At 46.2% G+C, this 26,375-nt stretch overlaps 2 protein-coding genes across 10 annotated transcripts in view; one reads left to right on the top strand and one right to left on the bottom strand.

Annotated features, from left to right (window-relative positions):
- The window catches only part of LOC100619527 (zinc finger protein OZF-like), a 73,768-nt gene extending 56,167 nt beyond the window's left edge, over window positions 1-17,601 (bottom strand). For 2 of the 7 annotated variants that reach the window (XM_056794608.1, XM_056794576.1), the window contains exons 1-3: window positions 14,376-15,139; window positions 13,441-13,559; window positions 1,476-1,602 (exon numbers count right to left, since the gene is read on the bottom strand). The gene's annotated coding sequence lies outside the window, so the exon portion shown is untranslated. Of the gene's footprint in view, window positions 1-1,475; window positions 1,603-1,812; window positions 2,378-10,728; window positions 12,153-13,440; window positions 13,560-13,977; window positions 14,328-14,375; window positions 15,140-17,474 lie in introns of those variants that run through there. The other 5 variants (XM_056794582.1, XM_056794579.1, XR_008911362.1 and 2 more) reach the window with 5 other exon arrangements.
- On the top strand, window positions 17,149-25,934 carry LOC130453802 (zinc finger protein 184-like). 3 transcript variants are annotated; one of them, XM_056794645.1, is made up of 5 exons: window positions 17,149-17,278; window positions 18,102-18,189; window positions 19,524-19,650; window positions 20,155-20,253; window positions 21,166-25,934. In XM_056794645.1, exons 2-5 carry the CDS (start codon window positions 18,130-18,132, stop codon window positions 21,723-21,725), a joined length of 846 nt encoding a protein of 281 aa, XP_056650623.1. In that variant the 5' UTR covers window positions 17,149-17,278; window positions 18,102-18,129; the 3' UTR covers window positions 21,726-25,934. The 3 variants fall into 3 exon arrangements, 2 of the variants coding, with proteins under 2 accessions (XP_056650623.1, XP_056650626.1); XM_056794648.1 differs by having other exon boundaries at window positions 17,258-17,542; XR_008911371.1 differs by lacking the exons at window positions 17,149-17,278; window positions 18,102-18,189 and adding an exon at window positions 17,439-17,542.
- Window positions 25,935-26,375: the final 441 nt, after the last annotated feature.

Genomic DNA, 26,375 nt, shown 5'->3' with positions numbered 1-26,375 from the left:
GGCGACCTTGGGTGGGTGTGGGGGAGGCTTGTCCCCTCAGGAGGGTTTGTGCTTATCTGCCCTGGGGTATCTTCAACATCAATCAATAGAGAAGACATCTCCTCAGGCTATCATAGTTGGCCCATTTCTTGGGAACCCCATTTTTCAAAGATAGCCTCTCAGCAGGGGTTATCTCTCTCCTTTTACCTCACCAGCATCTATATTCCCTCTATCCCTTTAACTCCTCCATTCCCTGTTACAAAACCTTTCTTATTCCTTATACCTCTTCAATCTTAGACAATTTCTTTAACTATTAGACATTTTCTATGGTTAGATGTTTCTTTTGTTATTTGCTCATTTTTCCAGACTTCTTTTTTTTTTTTTTACACTTTGCCATCTATCTCAGTTCTCAGGGTAGAGGGGGTATTCTCTTAAACTTCAGTTTTTCCTTGCTGCTCCCCTTAGCTATAGTTCTGGTTTTCTGTAACTTTCATTTCTTCCAAGGTAGCACCATGGCCTGTGGGATGGATGCTCTGAAAGCTACTAATTTAGTCTCCTCTAGGGACAGCTGATGGCTTACAGGGCTTAGAGGACTGGGAGCTACTTTGCCCTGGGGCTACAGGCTTTACCATAGGCTTGAACTGGCCAAGTGACTTTGGGACCTCATTCAGCCTTGTGCCAAGTCTTTATATTCCAAGGGGTGGGCTTAGGACATTCTAATAATACAGACTTAAGAAGGGTTCTGGTTCTTTGGCTTCTGTCCAGGTTCTGAACCTGGAGCAATAGATATGGGTTAGATTGTCTGCACTCCTCTGTGTGCAGTTTTACTTCCAGTTCCCCCATTATTTCCCAAAATAGACCCTTTCTGCCCAACTTTCAACTTGTTTTCCTCAGGAGAGCCAATAACCATGTTTGTTCTGTGACTACTCATTTAAAAACACATTTTAAGGTTGCTTTGACATTTTCAGGGCAGGTCTAGTTTTTGCTTCTGCTATGTTGTCTGGGTATAAACAGAGAATTTACACACAAATTTGAAGTCAAATAACTGGATGGACTAGATGACTTCTGAGATTAGTTTGAGGAATATAAATCTGTAACACTGGTTTAAGTTTTCACCTGAAGCTATCTAAAACAGAAGAAACAAATTCAGGGGTAAAAAAAGGAAAGTCCCACATTCAGCACTTCTGCTTTAAAAAAGAAAAAAAGAAAAAACAAACCTTACCTTCCATCTTAGAATCAATATTGGGTATTGGTTCCAAGGCAGAAGATGTTAAGTGACTTGCCTGGGGTCACACAGCTAGGAAGTGTCTGAGGCCAGATTTGAACCTAGGACCTCCCATCTCTGGGCCTGGCTCTCAATTCAAAGCCACCCAGTTGCACCCAGCACTTTTGCTTTTTTAATAATTGACAAAGGTTCAAAATCCTGTGTATCTGCCTTAGAATAAAGACATTCTCTTTATGGCAGATTCAGAGTTAACAGAGGAAATGATCCTTACCCACAGAGAGTAGATTCTGCACATTCTCCAGTAAGACCTCCAGGTACAGCTCTTTCTGAGAATGGTCCAAAAGGCACCACTCTTCCTGGGTGAAGTCCACAGCCACATCCTTGAATGCTATTGACGCCTAAACCAGCAAGAGTCACAAGATTTAGAGCTCAGAATTCATCTGGTACAGCCCTGATCCACTGACTGGGGGAAACTGAAGCACACGAGGGAATTTACCCAAAGTCAGCAGGAAGACTAGTCTCAGAGCACAGTGGAATATTGACAAAGGCATTTTGTATCTAAAGTGAGAATCATGTCGTGAAGAGTAAAACCTGGAGAAATATCTTACTCTTAAATACTTTTCCCTCTGGGGAATCAGGGCGATGGGATGTGCTCTCTGAGTGAAGTATGAGATTCTGTGGAGGAGAAAGAGAGAAGGTGATCTGAAACTCCTCCTCATCACAAGAGTCAAGAGTTGATCTGGTAAGAATATTTTTCTGAAGAGTTTCTGAGAAGGTAGCATGTACTGTGTATTCTAGGGGGAAATATTACCAGTAATCAATGAGGAGAAAACAAAGAAAAAGGAATTCTCTATGTAATTTCCTAAAAGGCTGAAATACTCTTATCTAGATAAAATCATAAAGACGATTCCATACAGTTATATGGGATCAGACTCTGATTTAAGCTGAATGAAGAAAAGCATTCTCATGGTAGATTGAGTTTGGTGAACCACTGGGTATGATGTGCCATAGCCAAAACATTCTATCTTTGCTTTATGATGAACGGAATGGGTGAATGGAACATATTTAGTCATTTTATATTTAGTTACATGGAAAGAAGAATGAGTATGATGAGGAAAAGAAGGGATGTTCCATCTTTTTAAAATATAAAATTTTGGCGATTAAATTAATTCAAAAGAAAGATAATGACAGTGTAATGATTGGAATTCTCAAGAGGCACAATTTTTTCATTTTGAATAATTTATTAATTGGTCAGTTGACACTACAAAATCTAAAAGAAAGAAAAATGGGTAGGGCAAATTAATATAATAAAAATAACAATCTTACCTAAATTAATTTACTTATTCAGTGCTGTACCTATCAAACTACCCCAAAAATGTTTTTATAGAATTAGAAAAAATTATAACAAAGTTCACCTGGAAAAACAAAAGATCAAGAATATCAAAGAAATTAATGAAAAAAAAAGTGAACAATGGTGGCCTAGCAGTACCAGATCTTAAACTGTACAATAAAGCAGTAATCATTAAAATATGATACTGGATAGAAGAGTGGATCAATGGAATAGACTAGGGGTAAATGGCCTATAAGAAAAAAAAATATGGTAGTTCTCTCCTCCAGCACAGGTTGTTTCTCTCTCTCTCTCTCTCTCTCTCTCTTATATATTTTATACATGGTATTGGATACTCTTCTAATTCACCCCTTCCTGACCCATTCCCTATTGTTCAGCCTGGAAAGCCCCTGAGATATCCAGGGGAAAAATAGTCTGAGGAAAGTCTGAATTTCCAAGCATATGAAGACACAGTTCCTCAGATCCTGAATACAATCTAAAAACTAGAAACTCTAGAAGGACCATTCCATTGTCTTCTTCACCACACAGGGCTATTCTACTCCACTATAATGACTTTCTCCATCCCCAAGGTGACACTATACAGCATATCCTTCAATGGACACCATCATGTCTTGGGAGGAACACGTCTGAGCTACAGTTCTTTGGGCCAGCACCAGTATTCCCTCTCCCACAACTGTAGCAGGGGCAGAAAGCAGTCTCTGCAGCCAGAACTTGCAGGAAGAATTGCTTTTGATACAGCTAAAGGACATTCAGAGAGGAAGGATGAGGTCCAGAGAGAAAGGGCAGCCACCACCTCTAGCAGGGACAGCAAAAAGTTCTCATTCAGATATACTTAGTACCAGAAGGCAGAAAGAATTCCGGCCCAAAGGAAAGCAGAGAAATCTGGGCTCAAAGGGAAGAATGCAGCGAGACTTGTTCTAAGGAAAGAAGGCAGCTTTGTTTGGAACTCATCTACTCTGGGTGGTTCCTGGTAGGCCTCACTGCTTTAAATGCCCTGCCTCTGAAGTCCTAAGATCAATGATGTCCTCAAGTGGCACCCAAGGAGAGGACCTCAGGACCCTGCTTGTCTTTCCACGCTGAGACTTGCCCTCAATTATTTGGAATGCCACTGCCACCAGTTCCTAAGCATCTAAACCACCTCAGGGCTTGATATTCCACCTGGGCAGCCACCTACAAGGTTGGTCACCCTAAGAACTTCCCCCTCACTCTCCTTCCCTCTCCCCTTAGTCCCTCCCATACTCTTTTAGTACCGGAGCAACACTGGGCTCTTTCTAGTTCCTCACAGGAGACTCTCCATCTCCTGACCTAGTTCCGGGACTCCTCTCCCTCCTCCCCAACTTTCACTACTGTCCACACTAGTCTCTGCCTCCTCAGTGCTGGATTCCTTCAGGTCTGGATGATAATCTCATCTGCTGCAAGAAACCTTTATTGACCCACCTTTTGTTTGACTTCCTACAATTTATTTCATACATATTGAAGGGAAAATTGTTTTATGGCCTTTATACGATCGATCCGGAAACAAGGGATCACCCAGAATCCTTTAGATAAGTAACTGCAGGGACAGTTAAAGAGTTAGACCCGGTTATTCCATTAATCGTGTACAAGATATCAAGTATAATAGAATGCCGGCCACAGTATCGGGAGGGATGCAGTTTGGTGGGTTATCAGCGTATTACAGCAATGAATGATACTGAAGACTTTCTGTGGGAAGAATAAAAGCTTTAGGTCTGGGCAGTTATCTAGGGAAGCTGAGAGCCAAGCAGAGCAGCTGGGCTCACTGGGACTGGGGAGTCTACAGCTGCCCTGAGGAGATCCCAGGAAAGCAAACTGGGCATGTTCAGGTCCTGTTGGATCCTTTGAAGACCGAGGCCAACTAGAAGCTGCCCAAACCATTGTGGCCCAGAAAGGTTCCTGTGACCCAAGTGGTAGGAAAGTTCTGGAGGATTCGGGAAATTCTCTCCTCTGAAGTTGGGACTTTGAGTCAAAGGCTCCAAACCTTTGTTACCAAACACACTGCGTGTTCCTTAACATCCTCCGTACCTTCTGCTGCTTATCTGTCAGAAACCCACAGAACACAGTGCTGGACGCCTCTATGGGACCTTTGCTGGGTGGGGTGACGTCTCCAGCTGTCACTGACCACAATTAGGTTTGGATCTTCAGCTCGGATTTATGGCCGGGACATTTCTTTATAGTTTGTCAATGTGAGGAGATTAAGGGAAGGATTCAGGATTCTGAGATCCCTCAGGAAGTTCTGGAGATGCTCAGCAGCTTTTCTTTTAGGGCTCTTTGTTTTCTGACTCCCCATTAAAGACCCACGTTGAGCTGAGCTGTGCCCCATCTCAGGAGGGTGATGTTTCTCGTGGGCTATTTTGTGTGGTCTGGTCTTGTCAGGGTGTAGTGTGGTTCCTGTCCTTTTCTTTACAATTTCTAGTGAGCCAAGAGCACAGTCACAGAGAGAGGCCCACAGGGCTGGTCTTGTGCCCCCACCAGAGTTGGCTGGTCTCTGGCTGTACCCGGGTTCTTTCTATTCCTTCTCAGAGGAGAAAATTTCTGCAGGACCTTCTCCAAGTGTGTCAAGTGTTTGTTTTCATGAGCTGGAAATCATTTGCCTTTGAAGGAAGATTAAAGTTGTTCATTTGATAAAGTTGCCTCAAAAGAAGTCTGTAAATTTCACATTATTCTTATGTAAACTAGCTAGTCCAAAGGATTCACCTTTCTTAAGAAAAAACTCAGGGAGCAGCTGGGTAGCTCAGTGGATTGAGAGCCAAGCCTAGAGATGGGAGGTCCTGGGTTCAAATCTGGCCTTAGGCACTTCCCAGCTGTGTGACCCTGGACAAGTCACTTGGCCCCCATTGCCTAGCCCTTACCACTCTTCTGCCTTGGAACAAATATACAATATTGATTCCAAGACGGAAGGTAAAGGTTTAAAAAAACAACCCAGTTAAGGACTTCGATTTTGATAATATGGAAATTAAATTATCTTAACCACAGGCTACATATATAGGTATATATATTTATAAATACTTACAAACATTTTTAAAAGATGAGCTAGCTTTATGATCCAGTAGTTAGAAATATAGTGTATATAAATTTCCTAATAATTCTCTTAAGGAACAGGAAAGAAACCTTCAGGAATTTCTGCTACTGAGCTGTGAAGCCTGTCATAAATTCCCAAGCCATGAAACAACTGTTTTGGTCAAATACTTCACTTAAAGTGATTAAGCGTTAAAATCTGGGGCTGAATTCCTTGAAATGTCCTCCCACATGGGCTAAAACCACAAAGCTCCATTATCTATTTCAAGTTCTTCTACCTGCCAAAAGCCAGAGCCCATATTCAGCTTTTCAGTCTAAATGAAAGAAACAGTCCTCTAAACGGCTCCCCACAAAAAAGAACGGAGAGAAGACTGCAGCAGATGATCAAGTCCAGCGATTTTGTCCAGAAGAACCGTTTTGGTGAAAAGCTGCTGCTTTTGTTCTGTGTCCTGAAGAGGAGCTTAAGAGACAGGAATCGCAGTGGTGGTGCCGGCTTAACCAATGAGAGCGAATGAAGGGAATGCGCTCATTTACTGTAGTTTTTGTGCTTGGTACCAGCATGGTTGAGTATATCTGTCTTATTCATTACTCTTAGCATCTTCCTGGTCTGATTAGCTGTTTTGGCTATTAACAATTAATAAAAATAATAAAAATATCTGCTGGCCACATTAAAAAGACCAGAAACAAGGAAAATATTTATATAAAACTAAATTGAAACTAATCAGATGGCAAGGACAGAAATGCTTAATTTCTCAATTTCTAAGTGGTGTTTATTTCAAAATTACAATGTGTGTTTGTTCTTTTGGAGTAGTATCTTAAATCTTAATTGTGCTAAACTTAATACATTTCCAGATTCTTTTTTTTTTTAATCCTTACCTGTGTATTGGTTCCAAGGCAGAAGAGTGGTAAGGGCTAGGCAATGGAGGTTAAGTGACTTGCCCAGGGTCACACAGCTGGGAAGTGCCTGGAGCCAGATTTGACATCCTGATTCTAAATATGAAATCAGGACTATGTATTTGCAAACTGTCCATCAGATTTTATAGGGATACAGATGCTGCCTGTATTGCTATTATTATACAAGTTTCAATAATGTCATGTCATTGATGATCATAGACTTGGTAAGTATTAAGTATAAAATTATACTTCTTAAATGATTCTTTTGAGGGGTTCTACTTCTAAATTTTTTTTGGTACAAATTATTTTAACTCATTAATTAATTGGATATAATTTGACCTACCTAATTTGGTACTGACCTCAAACATAAAATATTGATGCTCTTCATAGCTTCAAAACACAAGAAGAATTGTTTGATCTTATTAATAGTAAAATATTCACACCTTTTACAATCACCTGCTCTGTTTACTCAATTAATGGAAATGGGCTATATAACTTTTAAAAAACTTTCTTCACTCCTCTCATATCTATATACTTAAAATGACTCTCTAAACAGTTTAGTCCTCCCTTGGAACTTGGATTAAAATCCCTCACTAAACTGCACCTGAATTATCTCTTTCCTATTTAGATCCAACATTCCTGGTCCCCCCCCCCCCCATCATTCCAAATAGTCTGGAAGCCACCCAAACTATCACTAGAATTCCTAATCAATAACCCCAAAGGTTCCAGGCTTTAAAAAAGCCGGAGCCATTTCAACACTGTATCTGAGCATGTTGCTTTATCCAATGGATGTCAGACATTACTTAAGACCATTGTACAAATCAAACAGGGTTTAAATGTTTTCTAACTTGAAAACCCTACCACATCTCTTATCAACAGACTGGATATTTTACTAAAATTACTAAATTAGTAAATTTAATAAAATGATTTAGTTTAGAAAACTTAGAAAATTATTTTAAAAGTTAAAACATGGGTCAAGAATTATTTTAATTCACCAAGAGGGAAACCAATCAAGATATGTTTAAGAATTGAAAACCCTTTTCTAAAAGGCCGGGGTTAACAGATTCTTTGAAGATATTAAGTCTATCAATTTCTGTCTTTTAATTCATTCAACTAAATGTCAACAATAAAAGCATCCCGCACAATACTAAACAAGAGACTTCTTTGGGTAGGTATGAACACACTACATCAAAAAGATAATATTTTTGTATTGGAAGAAATTTCAAATATTTTACCTTTCATCTACTTTTATTTATTTCTTCAACCTTCAAAGGCATAGATTTAATCTCTTCTCTAACAGGTATAAAATTGAGATTTGAACTCTGGACTCCATTCCCCAGGAGTCCTTGCTAGCTCCCAGAATGCCCTCTAATCTCACTGAATTCTCAAATGGGCCAAGAGCAAAAGGATTATTTAGAGGGTCTCCACCCACGGCAGGCTCTCTTTACTTCCTGTCTCTGCTGGCAAACAGACTCGTCTCATGACGTGAGTGAAATTTTACCACCTGACACCTGGCCTTTTCTTACTTGTATATTCTCAATCCTTAGCCTTTAATAAACCTCTAAAAATATAATACTCCTTGCAGAGAGAAACCAATTTCTACCTGCCTCAGTCTCCCCGAATTTTAATCTTTACACAGGTATTTCATTCATGTTACTAATTCTATCATATGAAGAAACCATCACTTAAATCTCTTTTTGGATCAGACTCCCATTATTTTTCTCTACTTTTGTCATCATCAGATTGATGTTTAAAATAAGAGTAAATAGGAGTGTGATGTGTAACTATGGTCAAGTGTATAGAAAATGCACAATAGTTAAAGTGACTATATAACACTTCCTAAGATAATTAACAGAAAAAATTATTCCTCAACTGCATCAAAACAGAAATTTGAACATAGTACTGACCCAAGAAAGATGATCCGAAATGTAAAATATAATCACAGAATCAGTACAAGTAGGGTTGGTAACTGGTAATTATGAGTCAACTTATTAAAAAGCAGGATCTTAAGAAACTCTTGAGAATGTAAAATCAAAATTCCACGAATGAAAATTCAATCTTAGATCATAAAACCTTTTGTAATGCCTGGGAAGGCTTAAGTTTATAAAATTGCCTAGTCTTAGTATGTCACAATTTGCTAGCAAAAGTTGACAAGTTCTAACAATCAAGCATTTTAAGGAATTGATTAAAGAGTTTCAGTGTATTAAAGGCATACACTAGTTTTTCAATGAAATAACAAGGAAACCAGAAAGAGTTTTCAGAGCCATGATTTCTAACAACTGATCCTTATACCAGGATGAATTCTAAATTAAAAAAAATTAAATAAAACTTATGGAATGACATACATTGTCTGTGTGTGAATCCTGGAAAATTGCTCTAGCCTGTGATTGGCAAGATTTGCCATTTGAGGTAACAGTTTTGGGGCTGTCACTACTAATATTTTGAGTCTTGAGTTCACTTACAGTTGTATGATGAGTCCTTGGTCATGAAGTTGTAAACCTTAAAATTTCTTAGACTTATAAATGTTGGAAATTTCACCATTGGGAAATTTCATACTTGAAAAATTCCCTATTGATAGTGGGTCTTGGCTATTGGAATGTGAACCCCATTGGCATGGGAGGTTCCTCCTCCTCCCTTCTTAAGATTACTTTAGGACAGAAACCTTTTGCTGAACAATGGAAAGGACTTTGACCTATGCTTAAGCATAGAACAGGAATTTCTTTGAGTCATGATTGATTTTAGAATTGATACAATGGAGATACTTGGAATGACAGAACCAAGTCTTGGAAATTGCAATCTCCACCCTACTCAGGGTAACAGGATTTAGGAAGGGCTGCAGCATAGATCAAAATTTAATTATTCCAATCTCTACCCTACTCAGGGTAACAGGATTTAGGAAGGGCTGTAGCAAAAGATCAAGATTTAATTATTTGAGAATATGACCTCCAACAGACATGTGCAAAGCCACAGACCTCTGGGCGGTCCTGGGTTAAGCTAGAGCCACCATTGGCACAGGGAAAATGATGGACAGTGATTGGTAGATGTGAGAACTGAGGGGAGGGAACTTGGATGGTTTCCTTAAAGATAGAGGGGTCTGAGGACTGAGGGGGTTGGTTGGAGAGTTTTGGCTCTGAGTGGTTGGAGAGGTGCTCTGAGAAGCTTGCTCTGAAGGAAGCTGGAGGTGGAGGCCTCTGAGACTGTTTCTCCATTTTGGTCATGTGAGTAATAGGGACTGATCTCCTTTCTTTGCCCCAGCTATCTAAGGGCTTGGGCCTTTTGGCCCAGCCTAAACAGAAGGGGTATTTAAGCCCTATTCCCTTTTCTCCCCTTTCTCTCTCTCTCTCTATCTCTAATTCCTTTCTTCCTCCTGTTTGTAATTAAACTCTATAAAAGGTTGACGGCTGACTTGAGTTTTCATTTAGGAATTACATAGCTGAATTCCTTGGCGACCTTAAATTAATATATATCAGTCTTTTAAAGTGATTTCCTTGTCACAAAGTCAATAACCCACCATTCCAGAGAAACGTATTCAACTAGGAACGTCCTGGATTACAGAGCCTGTGGGACATGTTATTGATAAATGGGGCCCTGAAGTCACATTCAATGCTTTAAAGGTTGAAAAAATTTTTAAAAAGAAGAATAAGACTCTCTACAAAACACTTGAGGATCAGCCAAAGGCAGCTCAATCATTATATCCAGCCATGAATCAAAACACACCTTTAATAGAAGAGAAGGGAATGACACTTCCCTATCAAAATAGAATTCTAGTTCTTTTTCCTTCTTATATTATGGCAACTTCCTGTAGTCTTGGCTGCAAATGGATAAGTGAAATATTACTGCATTCTGTCCTACAGACTTGTGGGATACAAATTACTTTAAATTGGACCTATACAAAGGCCTATTTTGAATTTTTTTCCTTATATTTTTTGTTGTTTTTCTCTTCTTTTGATAATTGACTCATACACCCCCATAACTGAACATTGCATCCTGAGCTAAACTGGATGTCTTTTAACACCTACTTCAGGGGGGGTTGTATTTTAATTTAAAATGCAAGATTTTTTATTTTTTTGTTTGAGATTGTATTTTTATAAAAATCCAAGATTTTGATTTTGTTCGAGAAAAGATATTCAAGGAAGAAGCTTGTTAACTCCTGAATTCAGAGAATGAATGAACTGTTGCAGAAAGATGCCAGAAAACCTACACAACAGCAAGAAGATCAAGAATGAACTTTGGATATGGTTGATTGAACTGAAGTTTGATTGAACATTTATTGTAAATGTACACATTTATGCCAAAAAGGACTGCCCCTCATTTGGCCTTCTGTCAATGTGCCTAGCAAAACATTGGTTTTGCTTGCTTGCTTTCTTTTCTATTCCTCCCTCACTACTGTAATTTCCTCTTAAGAAAACTGAATATTGCATACATCTGTAGTTAGAAGTGTGTTTAGAACTACAAGATGATGATGTTAAATGATCAATGGGGAGACCAATCTCCAAATGATCATCAGGGGGGATTGTGAATCTTAAACTTTCTCAGACTCTACCTTGGAACAGTTGGTTAAGGCTATTCCCCACTTTAAACAATGGAGGTACTTGATCAGGAATGCATTGGGAACTTTAACATTACTTCCACCCATACTTAGACAGTGCCTTAGGGGAAGATAAAAGTTGTAAACTCCTGATGGAACAATGAAAAATTCCCTAACTCATACTTATCATGAGGTCAAAACCTGAAGCTAGGTCTATTTTTAGATCTAATACAAAAGGGTGCTAAGTACCTATGAAAGTCAAATTAATCATTAAAAGGTCAAGCAATTTACAAAGGGCAAGCTTAGCAAAGAGGTGTGAAGTACTCAGAAAATATAATCTACCCAGAGAAGGTAAGAACTAAATAGTGGTGAAAACTAAGGGGACTTGACACAAGAGAAAATTTTCTTTAAAAGGAAGGAGCTTGAGGCCTCTGAACTTAGTTCAGCTTTGGAAGCTGATTTGTAGGTCAGGAGTTCAGAAGTTGAGGGTTTCAGTGAAGGACTGGAGTTTTACTTGGGACAAATCTTGTGGTGAGTTGATAAAAGACTGACTAGTCTCTCTTAAAAGAGAAAGGCCTAGGCCAATGTCCTAGGCCCTTTCCTACTATTTCCTCTTACTCTGTCTCTCTCCCTTCCCTTAATTCCTTCATTTGTATTAATTAAAATCTCCATGAAACCCAGCTGACTTGGGTATTTCATATTTGGGAATTTTTCCCATGACGACCATTTATTTTTGATTTAACTCAAGACACTAAAAATTATCTTTACAGTTTTGGCAATTCAAAGTCTTGAAAACCACATTTTCTCGGTCACATGGATTTGACTCCAAAGTAACATAATCTGACATCATTATTGATTGTGTATTTGTGTTCTGGATCCTGATAAGAGAATGCCTGTCCTGGATTGCACCTATTTCATACTGCTGGGTAAGGAAATTCTCATTGAGGCTCTTCTGAAGGTCTTCTCAACAGGCTGGTCAAGGGGGAATCATTCATCGCCTCCATATCACTGATCATGAACCATGTGATCATGTAGGATCCTTTAGAGAAGTCACCGTGAGGGCCATTTTAGGGAGAGTGAGGCCCAGGTAGGGCACTAACTGTGCCACAGACATCCATTATGATAGTAGAACATGGGCCGTAGTACTGGAAGAGATGGAGTTTGGGGTATCAGAATATTCAACAATTCAGGACATCAAAGACTTCTGTGGAAGGAATCACAGCTCAGGTGTGTGTCCTCATCTGAGGAAGCGGAAGGCCCTGCAGGAGGAGCCGGGCTCCCTGGGAATGGCGGGGGACTCACTGGCCTGAGGAGATCCAGGAAACAAGCTCGGCCCGTCCAGGGGCCCTTTGAGCCTGGCAAGATTCATGCCAACTCCGGGCTCCCCGAGGACTGTGGCCCAGAGAGCCTCCTGTGGCCTCGGGAGTCAGAGAGCTCTGGAGGATTCAGTCCATTTTCTTCTCTTAACCTCCTGCTGAACTCAGGCCGTGGGATCAAAGGTTCCAACCCTCTGACCAAACCCCAATGCCTGTTTGCTGCGTCCTCAGTGCCTTCCAGCCTGGTAATGACTCTGCTAAAGGTCTGTCAGACACCCAGGAAACTCCTGCCCCACGTCTCCGGGGGATCTTGGCTCTAGGAGGGCTGGGGGCCACCTGCAGCTTCCTCTGATCACAACTAGTTTGGATCTTCAGCCCAGAGATGTCTCTGATCCTCACAATGTTCTCCATGGAGGGAACAACACAGATGAACTGCAGGATCCCACCAGGCCGGGCAGAGCCAGGGGTCTCCCGGGTCAGATGGCCGCCCTGGCCCTGACGGGCCTTCAGGAACCAGAAGTGCTCTTTGATGCCACCTTCATGCCAGGCTCCTGCCTCACTGGCTCCCCAGCTCCCACCAGGGCCTGCTCTCCTCCCTGGGGCCGCTCTCCTCAGCCAGCCCAGCCCACTCCCCTGGCACCCCTCTGCCCATCCTGATGCCAGCCCTGCCAGGCTCTTTCCTCCTGGGGCTGGGGAAGCCCAATGCTGTCTGTCACCCCCCATTCCCCAGCTCCTCCCACTGAGGCCCTCCTGTGGCCAGGGGGGACGGGCTGTCAGCAGGGCATGTGGGGGAGAAGCTCAGGGCCTGCCCTGGAGGCTGCCTTTGCTGTGAGGACAGAACAAGGTGCTGGATGTGCTCAGCAGTGCCCACCCCTCCCCCACTTCTTCTTACTGTCTAATAAGGCCCAAAGGCCTGGCGAAGGCTGACCCACTGCCTGACCCAGGAAGCAGCCCCATGGCTGGTCCTCTGGCCTGGAGGAGGAGCCTGGCTGGAGCCCTTCTCAGCTGACCTTCCAGCCCTGTCTGCAAGCAGTGAGGGCGCCCCTGGAGGCCTGGCAGGGACCCAGCACTGAGTTCTGCTGGATTCCAGCCTGGCCCGGGGAGGGGCTGCACTCACCTGGGAGGGGGGCCTCGGGGTCCCGGGGGCCATTCCTCTGGCTGCGGGCTCTCTGCGGGGCCACCCTGGGGTCCTTCAGGGGGTGGCAGCCTGAGGGGGAGAGACTTCCTCTGTGTGCGCTTGGGGGGGAAAGAAAGAGAGGAGGGTCAGAGGGGCTCCCAGGCCCTTCCCTGGCCTCAGGGCAGACTCTCCCCTACAGGGGGCAACAGGGAGCCTCCGGCTGGGAGAGGGCCTCAGACTGGCCAGGAAGAAGCCCCGGCCGGTCTGCCGCCTTCTCTGGCCTCATTCCATTCAGAAACTGCACAGGGTGCACTGGGGAAGCCTGCTGGGGGGAGGGGTTACTGGGGAATGGGGGGGCTGGAGGGGGAGAGAAGGGCATCAGGTAAGGGAGGGAGAGAGCGGGCTGGTATTTCTTCAGCGCCCAAGACCAGGGCACCTCCCGTGGCATGTAGGCACGGGCAGCTCCCACCCCTAAAGCACCATGACCAGGCTCAGACTGGCTGCTTCTCCCCTTGGCGGGTTAAGACCAGGACATACCCCGGGGGCAGGAGCCGGACTAGCATCTCCCCCATCCTGGGAATGCACCCCCTCCCACAGCTGGTTCCTGGCTCTGGGGCCAGCTGCCCCTTCTCTCCCCTGCGGGAGGAACAAAGTCCCGCTATGGCCCCGGATCCAGTCAGAGCCGCTCAGACTTCCATGTTTGTTCCTTTTTTGTGGGCCTTTAAAGCGAAGGATATACACTGAGACAGCCCCTCCCCCCACTAGGAGCATATACACTGAGGCTCCAGGCTTCAGCCCCGCCTCACGTGTTGCACATGCGCAGATCATAAATGAGGGCCTGGTCCACCGGGGTCTTCCCCAGCCACAGGAGTTTCTGACCAGAAAGTCCTAACTGCCACAGCAGGGAGCCCCGGCCCCGCCCCTCCCCCTCTCACCTAGCAAAGGTCCAAGAAGCAGCGATACACCTTCCGGGAGCTGAGACCACTCAAATGAAGTTCTCAGCATGCCCCGAGGCTGCCACAGGGAGGAGCCAAAAATAGGGAGGAGTCAGGGAACCAGCATTCTGGGAAATGGAGTCATCTACTGAGGAGGGCTAGGGCTTGCATGATGTCATGACAGGGGCATTCTGGGAAATGGAGTCGTCCTACCTGGGCGCCTGGGTGTAGAGGGCTGGTGGGGGAGGGGTATATATATGTATTGTGCCCCATCCTGGGGGCTGCAGCCCTTTTCTCCCACCCTCATTTCGTCTTCCTGCCCTGCCGGCTGCTTTTTTCTTAGCCCAGAATCTGCCTCAGGATGCAGCCTGGCACACAGCAGGTGCCTAATAAGTGTCTCTTGACTGGCTGATCAACCCATGGGTCTCTGCTCCCCAGGGCCTGGGGAGGGGGCGCTAGGATCCCCCCTGATGGCATGGGCATCGTAGCCCCAAACTCAGGCAAAGTGTAAGCAGGGCAGTCCTTGGCTCCCTTCTGTCCTCGTGACTCCTAACCCAGAGCATCTGACAACTCCTGAGAGGACTCTCCTCCTTGGACCCTCCTTTAGATTTGAGATGGGCAGAGAGAAGCACCTCCAGGCTGCACCTCGCCTCCGTCAGACTGTGTCTCAGACATCCATCTGCCCCCTACACTGTGAGGGCGACCCCAATGTCTCCAGGCAGAGCCCTGAGTGTTTACCTCACTGGGGTCACCATGACTCGGCAGCCCTTCTACACTGTTGTAGAGTCTCAAATCCCCAGAACTGATGTCCTCCCCAGGAGCGGCTCCCGCTCTGGCAGCCCACCCTGCTACCCTCCTGGCCATGCGCAACATTACTTTCTAAATTAATAAATTTCTCCTTTTGTTTTTAAGCTAAGTTTCGGCGCTTGCATTCTTGCAAAGGATATCCCTCCTGAACCCCAGCGGTTCAACTTTAGTACCCTAAAACACTGACAGAAAAGGAAACTGAGGCAGAGGGCAGCAACTGACAACCCAGACCCCTTCCCACAGGTTCCCCTCCTTCAGGAATCTCTCTGATCATCCTGCTACTCCTGCTTTGGGGAGACCCCAGAGGCTCCCCAAAGGAGGGGCCAAAACTCTCCCTAGGTGGAGGAATGGGGTGACTCAGGGGCTGACCTCCGGGCATGGAACCCCCAAGATCTGTACTCAAACCTGGCCTCAGACACTGTCCAGCAGGGGAAGCCTGGCCAAGAACCTTTCCCAGCCTTTACCTCAGTTTCCCCCATTGTGAGAACCAGAGAATAAGAGCCTGAGCCCAGGGGCTGTGGGGAAGGTGGTCCAGAGAGGATCTGGGGGGAAGCAGATGCTTCCTCGGGGTCTTCTGAGGCTCTGGGATGCTGAGGAGGGTCTCCTTTGGCAGGGGCATGGCAGCCCCAGAAACCCAGGCAAACTATTATTAGGGAAATTCCTTTGTCCTTGGGCCCTGGACTCCAAACCCAAAACATCAGACCTGGAGGATCAGCCCCCCCTGATTGTCCCATGGACTTGTCTCCTTGAGCCCCTCCCCCAGTCCACAAGGCCCAGAGACCCTTTAGAGGGCTGGGGAAGGCCTAGGAACCCCCTCCTGCCCTTTGGGAGGCCACAGAAGGCAGCAGCAGCCCCTGAGCCCAGGCTCTGAGCCCTGATGGACAGAGGACAGTCTGGGGGTGTCTGTGTGTCTCAGGGCGGCTGGGCTCAGGCTGCTCAGGCCTGGCTGCTTCTCCCCTCCTTTGGGGCTTTCTGGGCAGAGGCTGGGAGGCTTTGCCCTCCCCTCCTGCAGCCCACTGGACAGGAGAGGAAACTGAGGCAAGCAGGCTAACGTGACTTGTCCAGGGTCCTGCAGGGGGAGATCTCAGGCCTCCCTGACTCCAGGCCCTGAGCTCTAGCAAGCACTGGGGGGCTAAAAGCCCTGGAAGGGCTTCTCTCCCTGGAGGATTCTTCCCTTGCTGGCCTCAGGCCTGGGGCTGCTGCTCTGAATTCCTCTCTGCTGTCTCTGGGGCTCCGGAGGGGAGAACACACAGGCCTGGGCTGCGCATGGCCTGCCCTCCCCTGGGATGGGGGCGTTGGGGGCCCCCCAGGCCCTTCCCTGGATTTCAGCCTCTCCTTCCAGGCTTTGGGCCCGACCAGGCTGAGCTGGGAGGCAGCCCTAAAGGGAGGCCCATCGGGGGAGGCAGCAGGGGGGGTCCAGCACCCTCTGGGGGCCCTCCGAGGCCTGCCAGCCCCCAAGAGCCCAGGAGGAGCTCTTTCCTGCAGGCCCCCCAGGCCCGGCCCCCAGAAAAACAGAGCCACCAAGGCAGGCCTCGGGACAGGCCTCGGAGCCTGGGACACCCTGGGGCTGGGGGGAGCCCGTGCCTGGGGATGCCCGCAGAACCGAAGAGCTCAGGCTCTCCTCCCCCGCCTGAGGGAGGACCGGAGAAAGCGGGGACGGGCGCCCCAGGGGCCCGGCAAAGGGGCTGGGAGAGGCCTCAGTCCCAGAAGAGAAGCCCAGAAACCCGGAGAGGGTCCTTCTGGCGAGCCGGCTCTCCCAGCTCCCTCCTGGGAGCTCGGGGGGACTGGGCGGCCTCGGCTTCCCTCGGGGCCCGGGGCCAGGCTGGGAGCTTCCGGAAGACGAGCTCCCCCGAGAGGAAGCCAGGCCGGCACAGCCCCGTCGGGTCACGGGGATTCTGCCGCGGAACGGAACAGGGGCCAGAAGGCAGGTCCTGGGAAGAGGCTGAGGGGGCCCCCCTTTGCCCACAGCGGGAGGAGTCGAGGCTACCAGGGTACAATTAGCCTCTCTGGCACCCTCCCCACCGGCAGAGGCCGGGACAGCGCGCCGGAAGACAGCACTCGGAAGACGGCGCGGTGGAGGCTGGGGCAGGGGCAGGGTAAGAAACCCCAGCATAGGAGCACTCAGCCTGGAGGAACAGCAGAGAAAGAGGGAGGAAATTCTCTCGCCTGGGGCGGGGCCCGTGTCGGTGTGGCTAAACGGGCTCCATCTGGGGGTGTGGCCTGGGCAGGGGGCGGGGCTGGCTTGGGGGCGGGCTCTGAGGATTTTAAACTAGGCTTTTCCGGGTTCTTTACCTTGGCTTTCCCCGTCCCGGATTCCGGTGGCGCTGGGCTCCTGCACAGTTTGTCCTATCCCCAAGGAGGTGAGGCCCCTGTTCCTGTGGGCGGGCTCTGGAAAGGAGCCGCCCCGCCCCCACCCGAACTCTATTCTTTCCACCCCTCCTCCCCTTCACTTCCTCCTTCTCTCCCTCGCTCCATCCCTCTCCCGCTCCCCAAGTCGCTGCTCTCACTTGCCTGCCCCCAGAGAACCACAGTTCCCCCACTTGCCCCTCCCCTAAGCCCCATCCTGTCCCACTCTTCCCTCTCCCTTCCTCCTTCTGTTTCCCGCTCCCCAAATCCTTGTTCTCATGTGGCTACCACCAGGGACTCCCCCTTCCTCCAGACCCCTCCCCTGCCTCCCTACATTTCTGGGGCTTCTCCCCCTGCACAAGAGCCTCTGACGCTAGCACAGTTCAGCTCCTCTTTCCCATGAGCCTCTCTGGCACCCAGAACCCAGAAGGTCACCCTCTGGGCGCTTCAGGGCTTCTGGGGCTGACCTGAGAGCAGGGAGCAAAGGAGCTCCCCCACCCCCATTGGGGGTGGTTCTGGGATCTTCCTGGAAGGAGGGGCTGAGCCCCCTCATCCATATCTTTTCCCTTCCAGCTGCCTTCTGGGAACCCTCCGATCTGTGATGGAGAGCCTGGAGGAGTGTGGAGAGGGCACCGGGCTAGAGCCCTGCAAGACCCCCCATGTAAGCAGCAGCCTCTCCCCTGGCCTCAGGCCCCAGGTGTAGACACTCCTCTCTCCTGACAAGGAGGCTCAGGCCCCAGGTGTAGACGCTCTGCAGCTCCTTCCTGGTTGGCCGCATTTTCCCTGTGGATGGCAGGTTCCGCCCCCCCCCCCCCCCCTCCCATTCTCCTGGGCCGAGAAGTCGGGTCTCTTTTGGGCCCAGCACGTGCCCAGGCCCAATTGGGAGGCTTCAGGCCAGGCTGGGGAAGCCAGAATGGCGAGGCCCAGAGGAAGGAGGACGTCCAGGAAGCAGGAGCAGCTGATCTCGAGGCCGGGTTCTGGGTTCTGGGCTCCACCGAGGGCCAGGCTAGGACAGCCCACTGTCAGCTGGCATCGAGGCCTTGAAGGCCAGAATCAGGCCCGAGTGCAGGACACAGACAAGAAGGGCTCCTGTGCAGATGCAGAGGACACACTTCCAGGCAGGACGGGATCCCCCATGGCTGCTCCAGCCCACTCTGGCTCCAGCCATTGTCCTAAAATGGCGCCTGACCCTGTTTCCCCCTCAGCCTGGGTTCTGCTCTCTCGACAGCCCAACAGAGACTCCTTTGGGCCTTCACAGGCCTCCACAGCCTGGCTGCCTCCCCATGTCCAGGCCTCCATCACCTCCTCCTCCTGTATTCTTCCAGGCAGCCTGAGGCCTTGGTGGAGGCCCTCCATCACCCCCATGTCCCGTCTCTTGGTGTTCCCATCCAGTTTCTCAGTGCCTGGCATGTGCTTGGCCCCTCACAAGTGCCTGTTGCTGGTTCTGCTGCCTTTGGGAGATGTCCAAAGGGGAAGCTGAGCTGTTGAGTGGGAGGCAGCATGGCCTGCTGGGAAGGGCTGTGGACGGGCCTGGAGTCAGGGAGGGGACCAGCTCTGACCCTGTCTGTGTGACCATGAACAACCCCCCCCACCCTTCTGAGCCTCAGTTTGCTCATCTGTAAATAGGGACAAGAGAGGACTTGCCTTCCCGAGGGGGTGGTGAGAGAAGTGTTGGCCAGACCTTGGCTGTCACCAGTCATGTGCATGGCGTCTCCCCATTAGACTGGGGGCTCCTTGAGGCCAGGCTCTGTGTTGGCCCTTCTTTGTATGCCCACGGCTTGGCCCAGAGCCTGGCACAGGACAGACTCTCCCTCAGTGCTGGCTGACTGATCAGTGGCTGTTCTGTGTGTCCTGACTCAGCATCCAGGCCAGCCTGAGGGTGGGAGCCCAGGCTGGGGTCCGAATCAGCCCTTGTCCTTCCTGCCCACTTGCCTTCCCCTCCCAGGGCCCTCTGGGCTGTGGTCCCGGGCTGAGCCCATTTATATGTTGTTTCAGGCCTCCGTGACATTCAAGGATGTGGCCGTGGACTTCACCTGGGAGGAGTGGAGGCTCCTGGACCCTCCCCAGAAGGAACTGTTCTGGGAGGTGATGCTGGAGAACTACAGGAACCTGGTCTGCCTGGGTGAGGAGGGCTCTTCTGGGCCTTGGGATCTGCCCATGGAAGGGGATCTGCTTCCTTCTCCTGGGCCCTGTCCAGGGTGCAGCTGGGATTCTCTGGCCTGTAATGGCCTGAGCACTTCTTATGCTAACCAGGCCAAAAGCCAGGCTGTCCCTGCTGTGAAAGGCTCTCGTTTTGTTTGTCTAGCAATGTAGGGCTTTACTGTGTGGTCCCAGCCCAGCTCTGCTCCCTCAGACCACAGGGACCTTCTCAAGGCTCAGGGGAAGTACTTGAAGTCAGCCAAGCTCCCAATACCTCAGTATTGAATGGATCGAATGAACCCTTGTCTTTCAGAACCCCCCTCCATTCCTTGTTCCAGTCCTGTGTCTTCCCAGGGAAACAAACCAGATCAGCCTTGAGATGTTTTCTCTAAGCAGCTCCATGGCACCCAGGCTCTATACTAGCTTGTTCCTAAGGGCCTGGGAGATCATCCTCCCTCTTCATCTCTTTGTCCTTTCCCATAACTAGGCCTTGCTGATTCAAACAAGGATGTGAGGATCTCTGAGCTGGAGTCAGGGGAACCACATTGGATTCCAACTGGTGGTGTCCTAAGAAGCTGCTGGCCAGGTGAGTGAGGGAGTAGATGAGTGCCTGACCCTGGTGCGGACACAACAACCCATACACAGCTCTGCTGGTCATTCATCTCTCAGCCCACAGAGAATGGGCTCCTGGGTGATCCCCTCAGTGACCTTCTGGGCCAGGAACTCCTCTCTCTGCCACAGACCCCACATAGAATTCCTTCCTGCCTCCTCCACTTTGAATCATTTTGCCTCAAGGTATGGATACAAATGACCAGGTTCTGCTGGTACCTTCATAGTAAGGAAAAGAAATTCCATTGTGGGTGGAGCTCTGGGTTGTCTTAATCTTTTGTGGAAAGCAAAATGGAATTCTTCAGTGTCAGAGCTACACATGAATTCTTTTCCTTAGACCCCCTGATCATAATCTCATGACTCCTTCCAGAGGTCTAATTCAGGTGAAGATTTTGCCAGGTTTGTGTGTCCTTTTACAGCCCTTCCTTGTTGGCCTTGAGAGTTTTTCCTGACCCGGCCCTTCCTTGGGCTCTTCTTTTTAAATCCTTACCTTGTGTCTTAAATTGTTGCTATGTACTGCTTCTGAGGCAGTCTTGTGTGTCCATGTCTTTGTCTATAATGGATAACAATAGTATACATAAACATGTATAGACACATATATTCCAGGTTACATTCATACATGGTGTAGGGCAGTCAGCAGTCATCCCCACCTGTAATGATTCTGAGGTCCCTGCATCAGTTTTCCCACCTTCAGCTAATTTAATATTATTCACCCATATCAAAGGATAAGCTTGGTGAATGCAAAGAAATTTTAGAAGACACGTAAACTGATTTCCATTTACATGAAAACAAGGACAGTGTTTGTAGCAGCCTGATTATTGGGTCAAATGACGCCTAGACAAAAGCTGATTCATCCAAGGAAAAGCTCTGTTCATATTCTTTCTTTCAGGTTGGGAATCGAGGCTGCAGACCAAGGAGTCGGCTCCCAAGATGAGTATTTCTGTGAAAGTCTTATCCCAGGAAAAGTTCTTGGAGGATGATCTAAGAATCTGCAAGATGGAGAAAGCCTGGGAGTGTGATGGCAGGTTGAAGAGAAAGCAGAGAATGGAGGGGAAACCTTCTAGAGGAATAAAAATAATCCAAGCAGAACCTCCCAATGAGGCTGGAGGCTCTGCATATGATAAATACAGTCAGACCTCTAGCCCAGAGCCAGGCCTTTTTCCACAACAGGGAGCATCTGTAGTTATGCAGGGCCAGAAAGGAGATAACCAGAGAGGACGTTCCACCATGTATTTGAACCAAGGACAAAGTGATCAAATCCATTCCAGGAAGAAACGTCGTAATAAGGTTACAAAATGTCAGAAAGTGCTGGGCCATGATTTGGGCTGCATAAAAAACGTGGAATTCTTTCTGAAGAGAAAGTTCATGAAAGGGAGAATTCATTCCCTCGTATTAATGAATGTGGTCCACACCAGACAACTGATAGGGGGAAAGAGTGTAATGAGTTAACTAAATGGAGGAAGACAGGTCGTGCTAAACTTTACTCTCGTTGTCAGAGTAGAGAGAGACGGTACAAATGCAATGAATGTGGAAAGGCCTTCCTGCATAAAGGGGCTCTTAAAGCACATTACAGAATCCATACTGGAGAGAAACCTTTTAAATGCAGTGACTGTGGGAAAGCCTTTTCTAGGAGCACAAGCCTAACTTTACATCAGAGATCTCATACTGGAGAGAAACCATATGAATGCAATGAATGTGGGAAGACATTCCGGTCAAGCTCTCACCTTTCAGGACACAGGAGGAGAACTCATGAAGGAATAAGACTTCATGAATGCAGTGTATGTGGGAAAGCATTCTCTGGGAAGTATGATCTTAGTAATCACAGTAGAATTCATACTGGCGAGAGACCTTTCAAATGCAGTGAATGTGGGAAGGCCTTTTACAGTAACTCAGATCTTACCAGGCATAATAGGATTCATACTAGAAAGAAACCTTTTCAATGTAACATTTGTGGGGAAGGTTTTCTCTGGAGAAGCTGACTGACCCTACACCAGACAATTCACACTGGAGAGATGAGAGAGACTGGCTCTACCAAATAATTGAAGGGACCCCAGTATGGGGTGGGGGAGATGAGAAAATAGGTTTGGGTTAAGGAGGGCCAGAGATAAGCTGGTAGCTAATCAAGGCAAAGTTTATTGATTATCGTTTCCATTATATGGAGAGTCTGAAACAAGCTTAGGTAAGCTTTTCACATTCACAATGGAAGGTAATGATGTACAGGTTTGGTACAAAGGGTTTGGTTTATCTCATTGAATCTAGACAGTTTTCTGTAAGCTGATAAATGTGGCTTAAATAAGTGGCTTAGTTAAGACTCATCAGTCTTGAGGAGGCTTGCCAACTCCAGGAATTGTTCTGACATGAACTGTTCTTTTGGCTTGTCCCCAAGTCATGGATTCTGTGGCTTGGGCTCTCAGGGTGGTCCTTTGTGTTCTTCATGCTCCATTGTTCACAAGGGTCCTCTACCACATATGTCTGTTGCTTCTGGCTTGATGACTAGGTGTGGATCTACAACCCTTCATTTACTGTGTAAATAAAGGGAAAAGCCTCAACCCCCATGTTATATAATTCTATAAAAAACTGATAGTTCTGGGATGGATGATGTTCCTTTCAAATGCAGTATGGTTGGTATATAGTATGGTATTTCTTTTTTTTTTTTCTCATCAGTTTGCCTAGTCTCTGTTTACTCTAAAAAGAATAATTTTCCCAGCTTTGTTAGTGACTTGGAAGAGAACCAACATTATCGTCATAGGTAACATTTTTTTTTACACTGTCATAACCAATTTACCTTAAGCTTTTAGTTCATAGTAAAAATCATAAAACGTATTTTCAGTTTTTGTAGACTCATGCTTGCACAAAGTACGTGTTTTGGTAATACTCAATATATTACTAGTTAGTAAAAAATTTTATTTTTTTAAGTAATTATACATATGACACGTGAACTGGAGATTAATCAGAGTCTTGGTGGTCTAAAGTCATTGTTAAAATAGTTTTTGAGTCTGCTTTGTCTAAAAATTTGGAAACGTTTACAATTTGCATTTGGTGTACAGACACATTCTAGATTTTTTCCATGAAATGTATAATCTTTCATTAATGATATTTCTATCTAGGCATTTGAGTAGTTTATTCAATTGCTATTGTTTATTTAAATTATTCTCTTTTATAGATATGTACCATTTTAAAAATATCTATTTACTTTTGGCTTTGGTTGGAGTATTTTTTAATACCAGATCAAAATTTTATGAAGCTACCTTAGGTTTTAATTTTCTGTTAACTGTGAAGAACGGATTAATGTTTGTAGAAAATTCTAAGTCTTATAAAGATTAACTCTCCCCTGATTGTGAAAATGAAATTAACTCCCCTGCCCACTTTTAGATTTAATCACCAAAAGTGTAAACACCCTACTTAAAGTTGAGTGGAGATATCTGCCCATTTTTAGACTTAATCACCAAAACTTATAAACATCCTACTTAATCATTTAGTGGGAAAGTCTGAGACCCACGTGTGCAATAGTAGGTGACAAATCAGAATCAAACTGACAGCCCCTGGGCTGTCCTAAAGCAAAGCTTCAGCTGTGATTGGTAGATGTAAAATTAGAGGAAGGCACAGGAAGTAACACAAAAGGAAGTGTCTTTTAAAGGGAGCTATAACTTCCTGTGGAAGAGATTCATCTGAGATTCGAGAGGAGAATGGTCTTGAGATCCTCAGAGAGGACTTCAACTTCTTCTGAGTTCGAGTTAGAGGTTGAAGAAGATTCCGCTAAGTGGACCCGAGACCCTGTTCCTGGTGAGGCTGTCCTTCAATCTTTTCTTTTGGACTGACATGTGGTGAGTGAAAAAACTGAATCCTTACCTGGATTTTCTGAAGAGACTAGCCTCAAGAGTGACCCACCTCTTGAGAGAGACATCCCCAGTTCCTCAGGACTAACTCTCCCTGCTTGGGTTGAGGCAGGGACCAGGAGCAAAATACATAGTGCTTAGGCTTAGATATCTTACCCTATCCTCTCTCTCACTTCCTAACTTCATTCTTTCTATATTTTGTAAATAAATCTCTTTGGAATTAATAAAATTCCTGGTGACCTTATTCTCAAATAATTCAGTCCAACCTTTTTTATAAAGTAACTTCTTTCACCCATACAGTCTTTAGCAATATTATCTAAATTTTGTCCTGCTGGTGATTTTATCTTGGCTTCATATCCCAGTTGTAAACATTAAATTTAATGGTTGGACTTAAATTATATGAAATAATATGGTCGCTGAAATTATGAAATCTTAAGTCAGAAATTTATTTACCAAAATAGAGGGGAAACAATGAAGTAGAGAAATGTGAAAGAGGTTAGAGAAAATAGCCATACTAGTCCTCAGCCAGGAGGGCCAGTAGTGAGTAACCACAAGGCCTCCTCCAAGATGGAAGCTAGTCTCTAGGAAGGGAGTCTGCCTTTTAATCACCCAACAAAGTAGTCCAGGAGCCACAATCTAGGATGAAGTTCCCTTGAAGACTATCTCCAGGAGACTCAACTTCAGGAGACTGCTCCAGCCCAAGGATTTCCTGGCTTTTTTGGTGGTTTCCTGGCCCACAGGGACCAATCACAATTTCCAAATTGTGCAGCCCTGCCTAGGGGCAGTGTCTGTGGTATTGACTTCTCACCTCTAAAGGTGTTACCTCTCCTCCTATGTAGTAGTTAAAGGAATTGTAGAGGATTGAAGAGATACAGGGGATAAGGAATGTTTTTTTAACAGGGAATGGAGGAGTTGAAGGGATAGAGAGAATATGGATACTAGTGAGGTAAAAGGAGAGAAATAGCCCTTGTTGAGAAGCTCTCAGAAAAATGGGATTCCAGAAAATGGGCCAACTATGATAGCTTGAGGGGATGTCTTCTCTATTGATTGATGTTGAAGATACCCCAGGGCAGATAAGCATGGACCTTCCTGAGTGACAAGCCCCCCTCCCCCAAGGTTGCCTAACAGGGGTCCAATAAGGACTGTTTATGGTTGAATGGCTGACCTTAGACTCTGCTCCCTCTATGTCCCCCTGAAATGATAGTTCTCCTCTTATCTGACTGCAGGTTATTTAACTCAAGATGAATTTAATAACAAATTTGGATTGGGAAGGTATCAGTAGAAGGAATAGAATTCACATGTTTCTGAGTTGTCACCCAGTTTGTGGGTTGCAAACCTCCCACCACTTAAGGTTAAGTAGGGGTTAGGGTTTCATGAATCAGGAAGATATTAAAGACGTATTCAATGGCTGACTCTATGGAGCAAAGTGTTCATGGACCACACATGGATATATTTCTAATATTTCATAAGATCGATTTCTGAATCCTTAAATTCACTGGGTATTAAATTTTCCTGAACCTAGAAATCAAGCCTTTACTGTGATCTGCAGTATAATGTCAAAGACCTGTACTCAGCATCTGAATGAGAGGGCGCCAGTGCTCCGAAGGAAGAATGACTTTCAAAGGAGCATTGTGTTGGTATCTGTTCCTTTATCTTGTTGTTGATGGCCAATATGATGCTAATATTACTGCCATGACACCTGTTTGATTGACATGCCGCAACCCCCATTCCTACTTTCCTGAATAAAGGCAGTTCAGCTGAGTCACTCTTGAACCTCTGACCATCTGAGGAGAAGCTGACAGGCTGACCTGATGACACCACACTTATGTCTAGTCTCTGTGTTTCTTGTTTCTCTGATTCTTCTATGTCTCATTCTGTCTAACCTATAAGTTTAATCTGTTACTTTCCAGCTACCAACCTCCTTCCACCCACACAAGAATTCTACGTATGAGCTGGACTCTACGAAAACCAAAATAAGCATATGATTTAAATATAAAAAGTGATATAAGTAAATTAGGGGAACATAAAATAGCTTACTATTTATATCTGTGGAGAAGAGGAGAATAGAGATCATTACAATATGTAAAATGGATAATTTTGATTATCATTATTTTGATAAGTTTTTGTACAAACAACCAATGCAACCAAGATTAGAAGGGAAATATCAAACTGTGGGAACATTATAATTTCTCTGATGAATGCCTCATTTCTCAACTATATAAAGAACTAAGTCAATTTTATAAGAATCTAAATCATTCCTCAG

Source organism: Monodelphis domestica, chromosome 1 (genome assembly GCF_027887165.1).
Source record: "Monodelphis domestica isolate mMonDom1 chromosome 1, mMonDom1.pri, whole genome shotgun sequence".
NCBI lineage: Eukaryota > Metazoa > Chordata > Mammalia > Didelphimorphia > Didelphidae > Monodelphis > Monodelphis domestica.
This window is presented reverse-complemented; position numbering and strand designations above follow the sequence as displayed.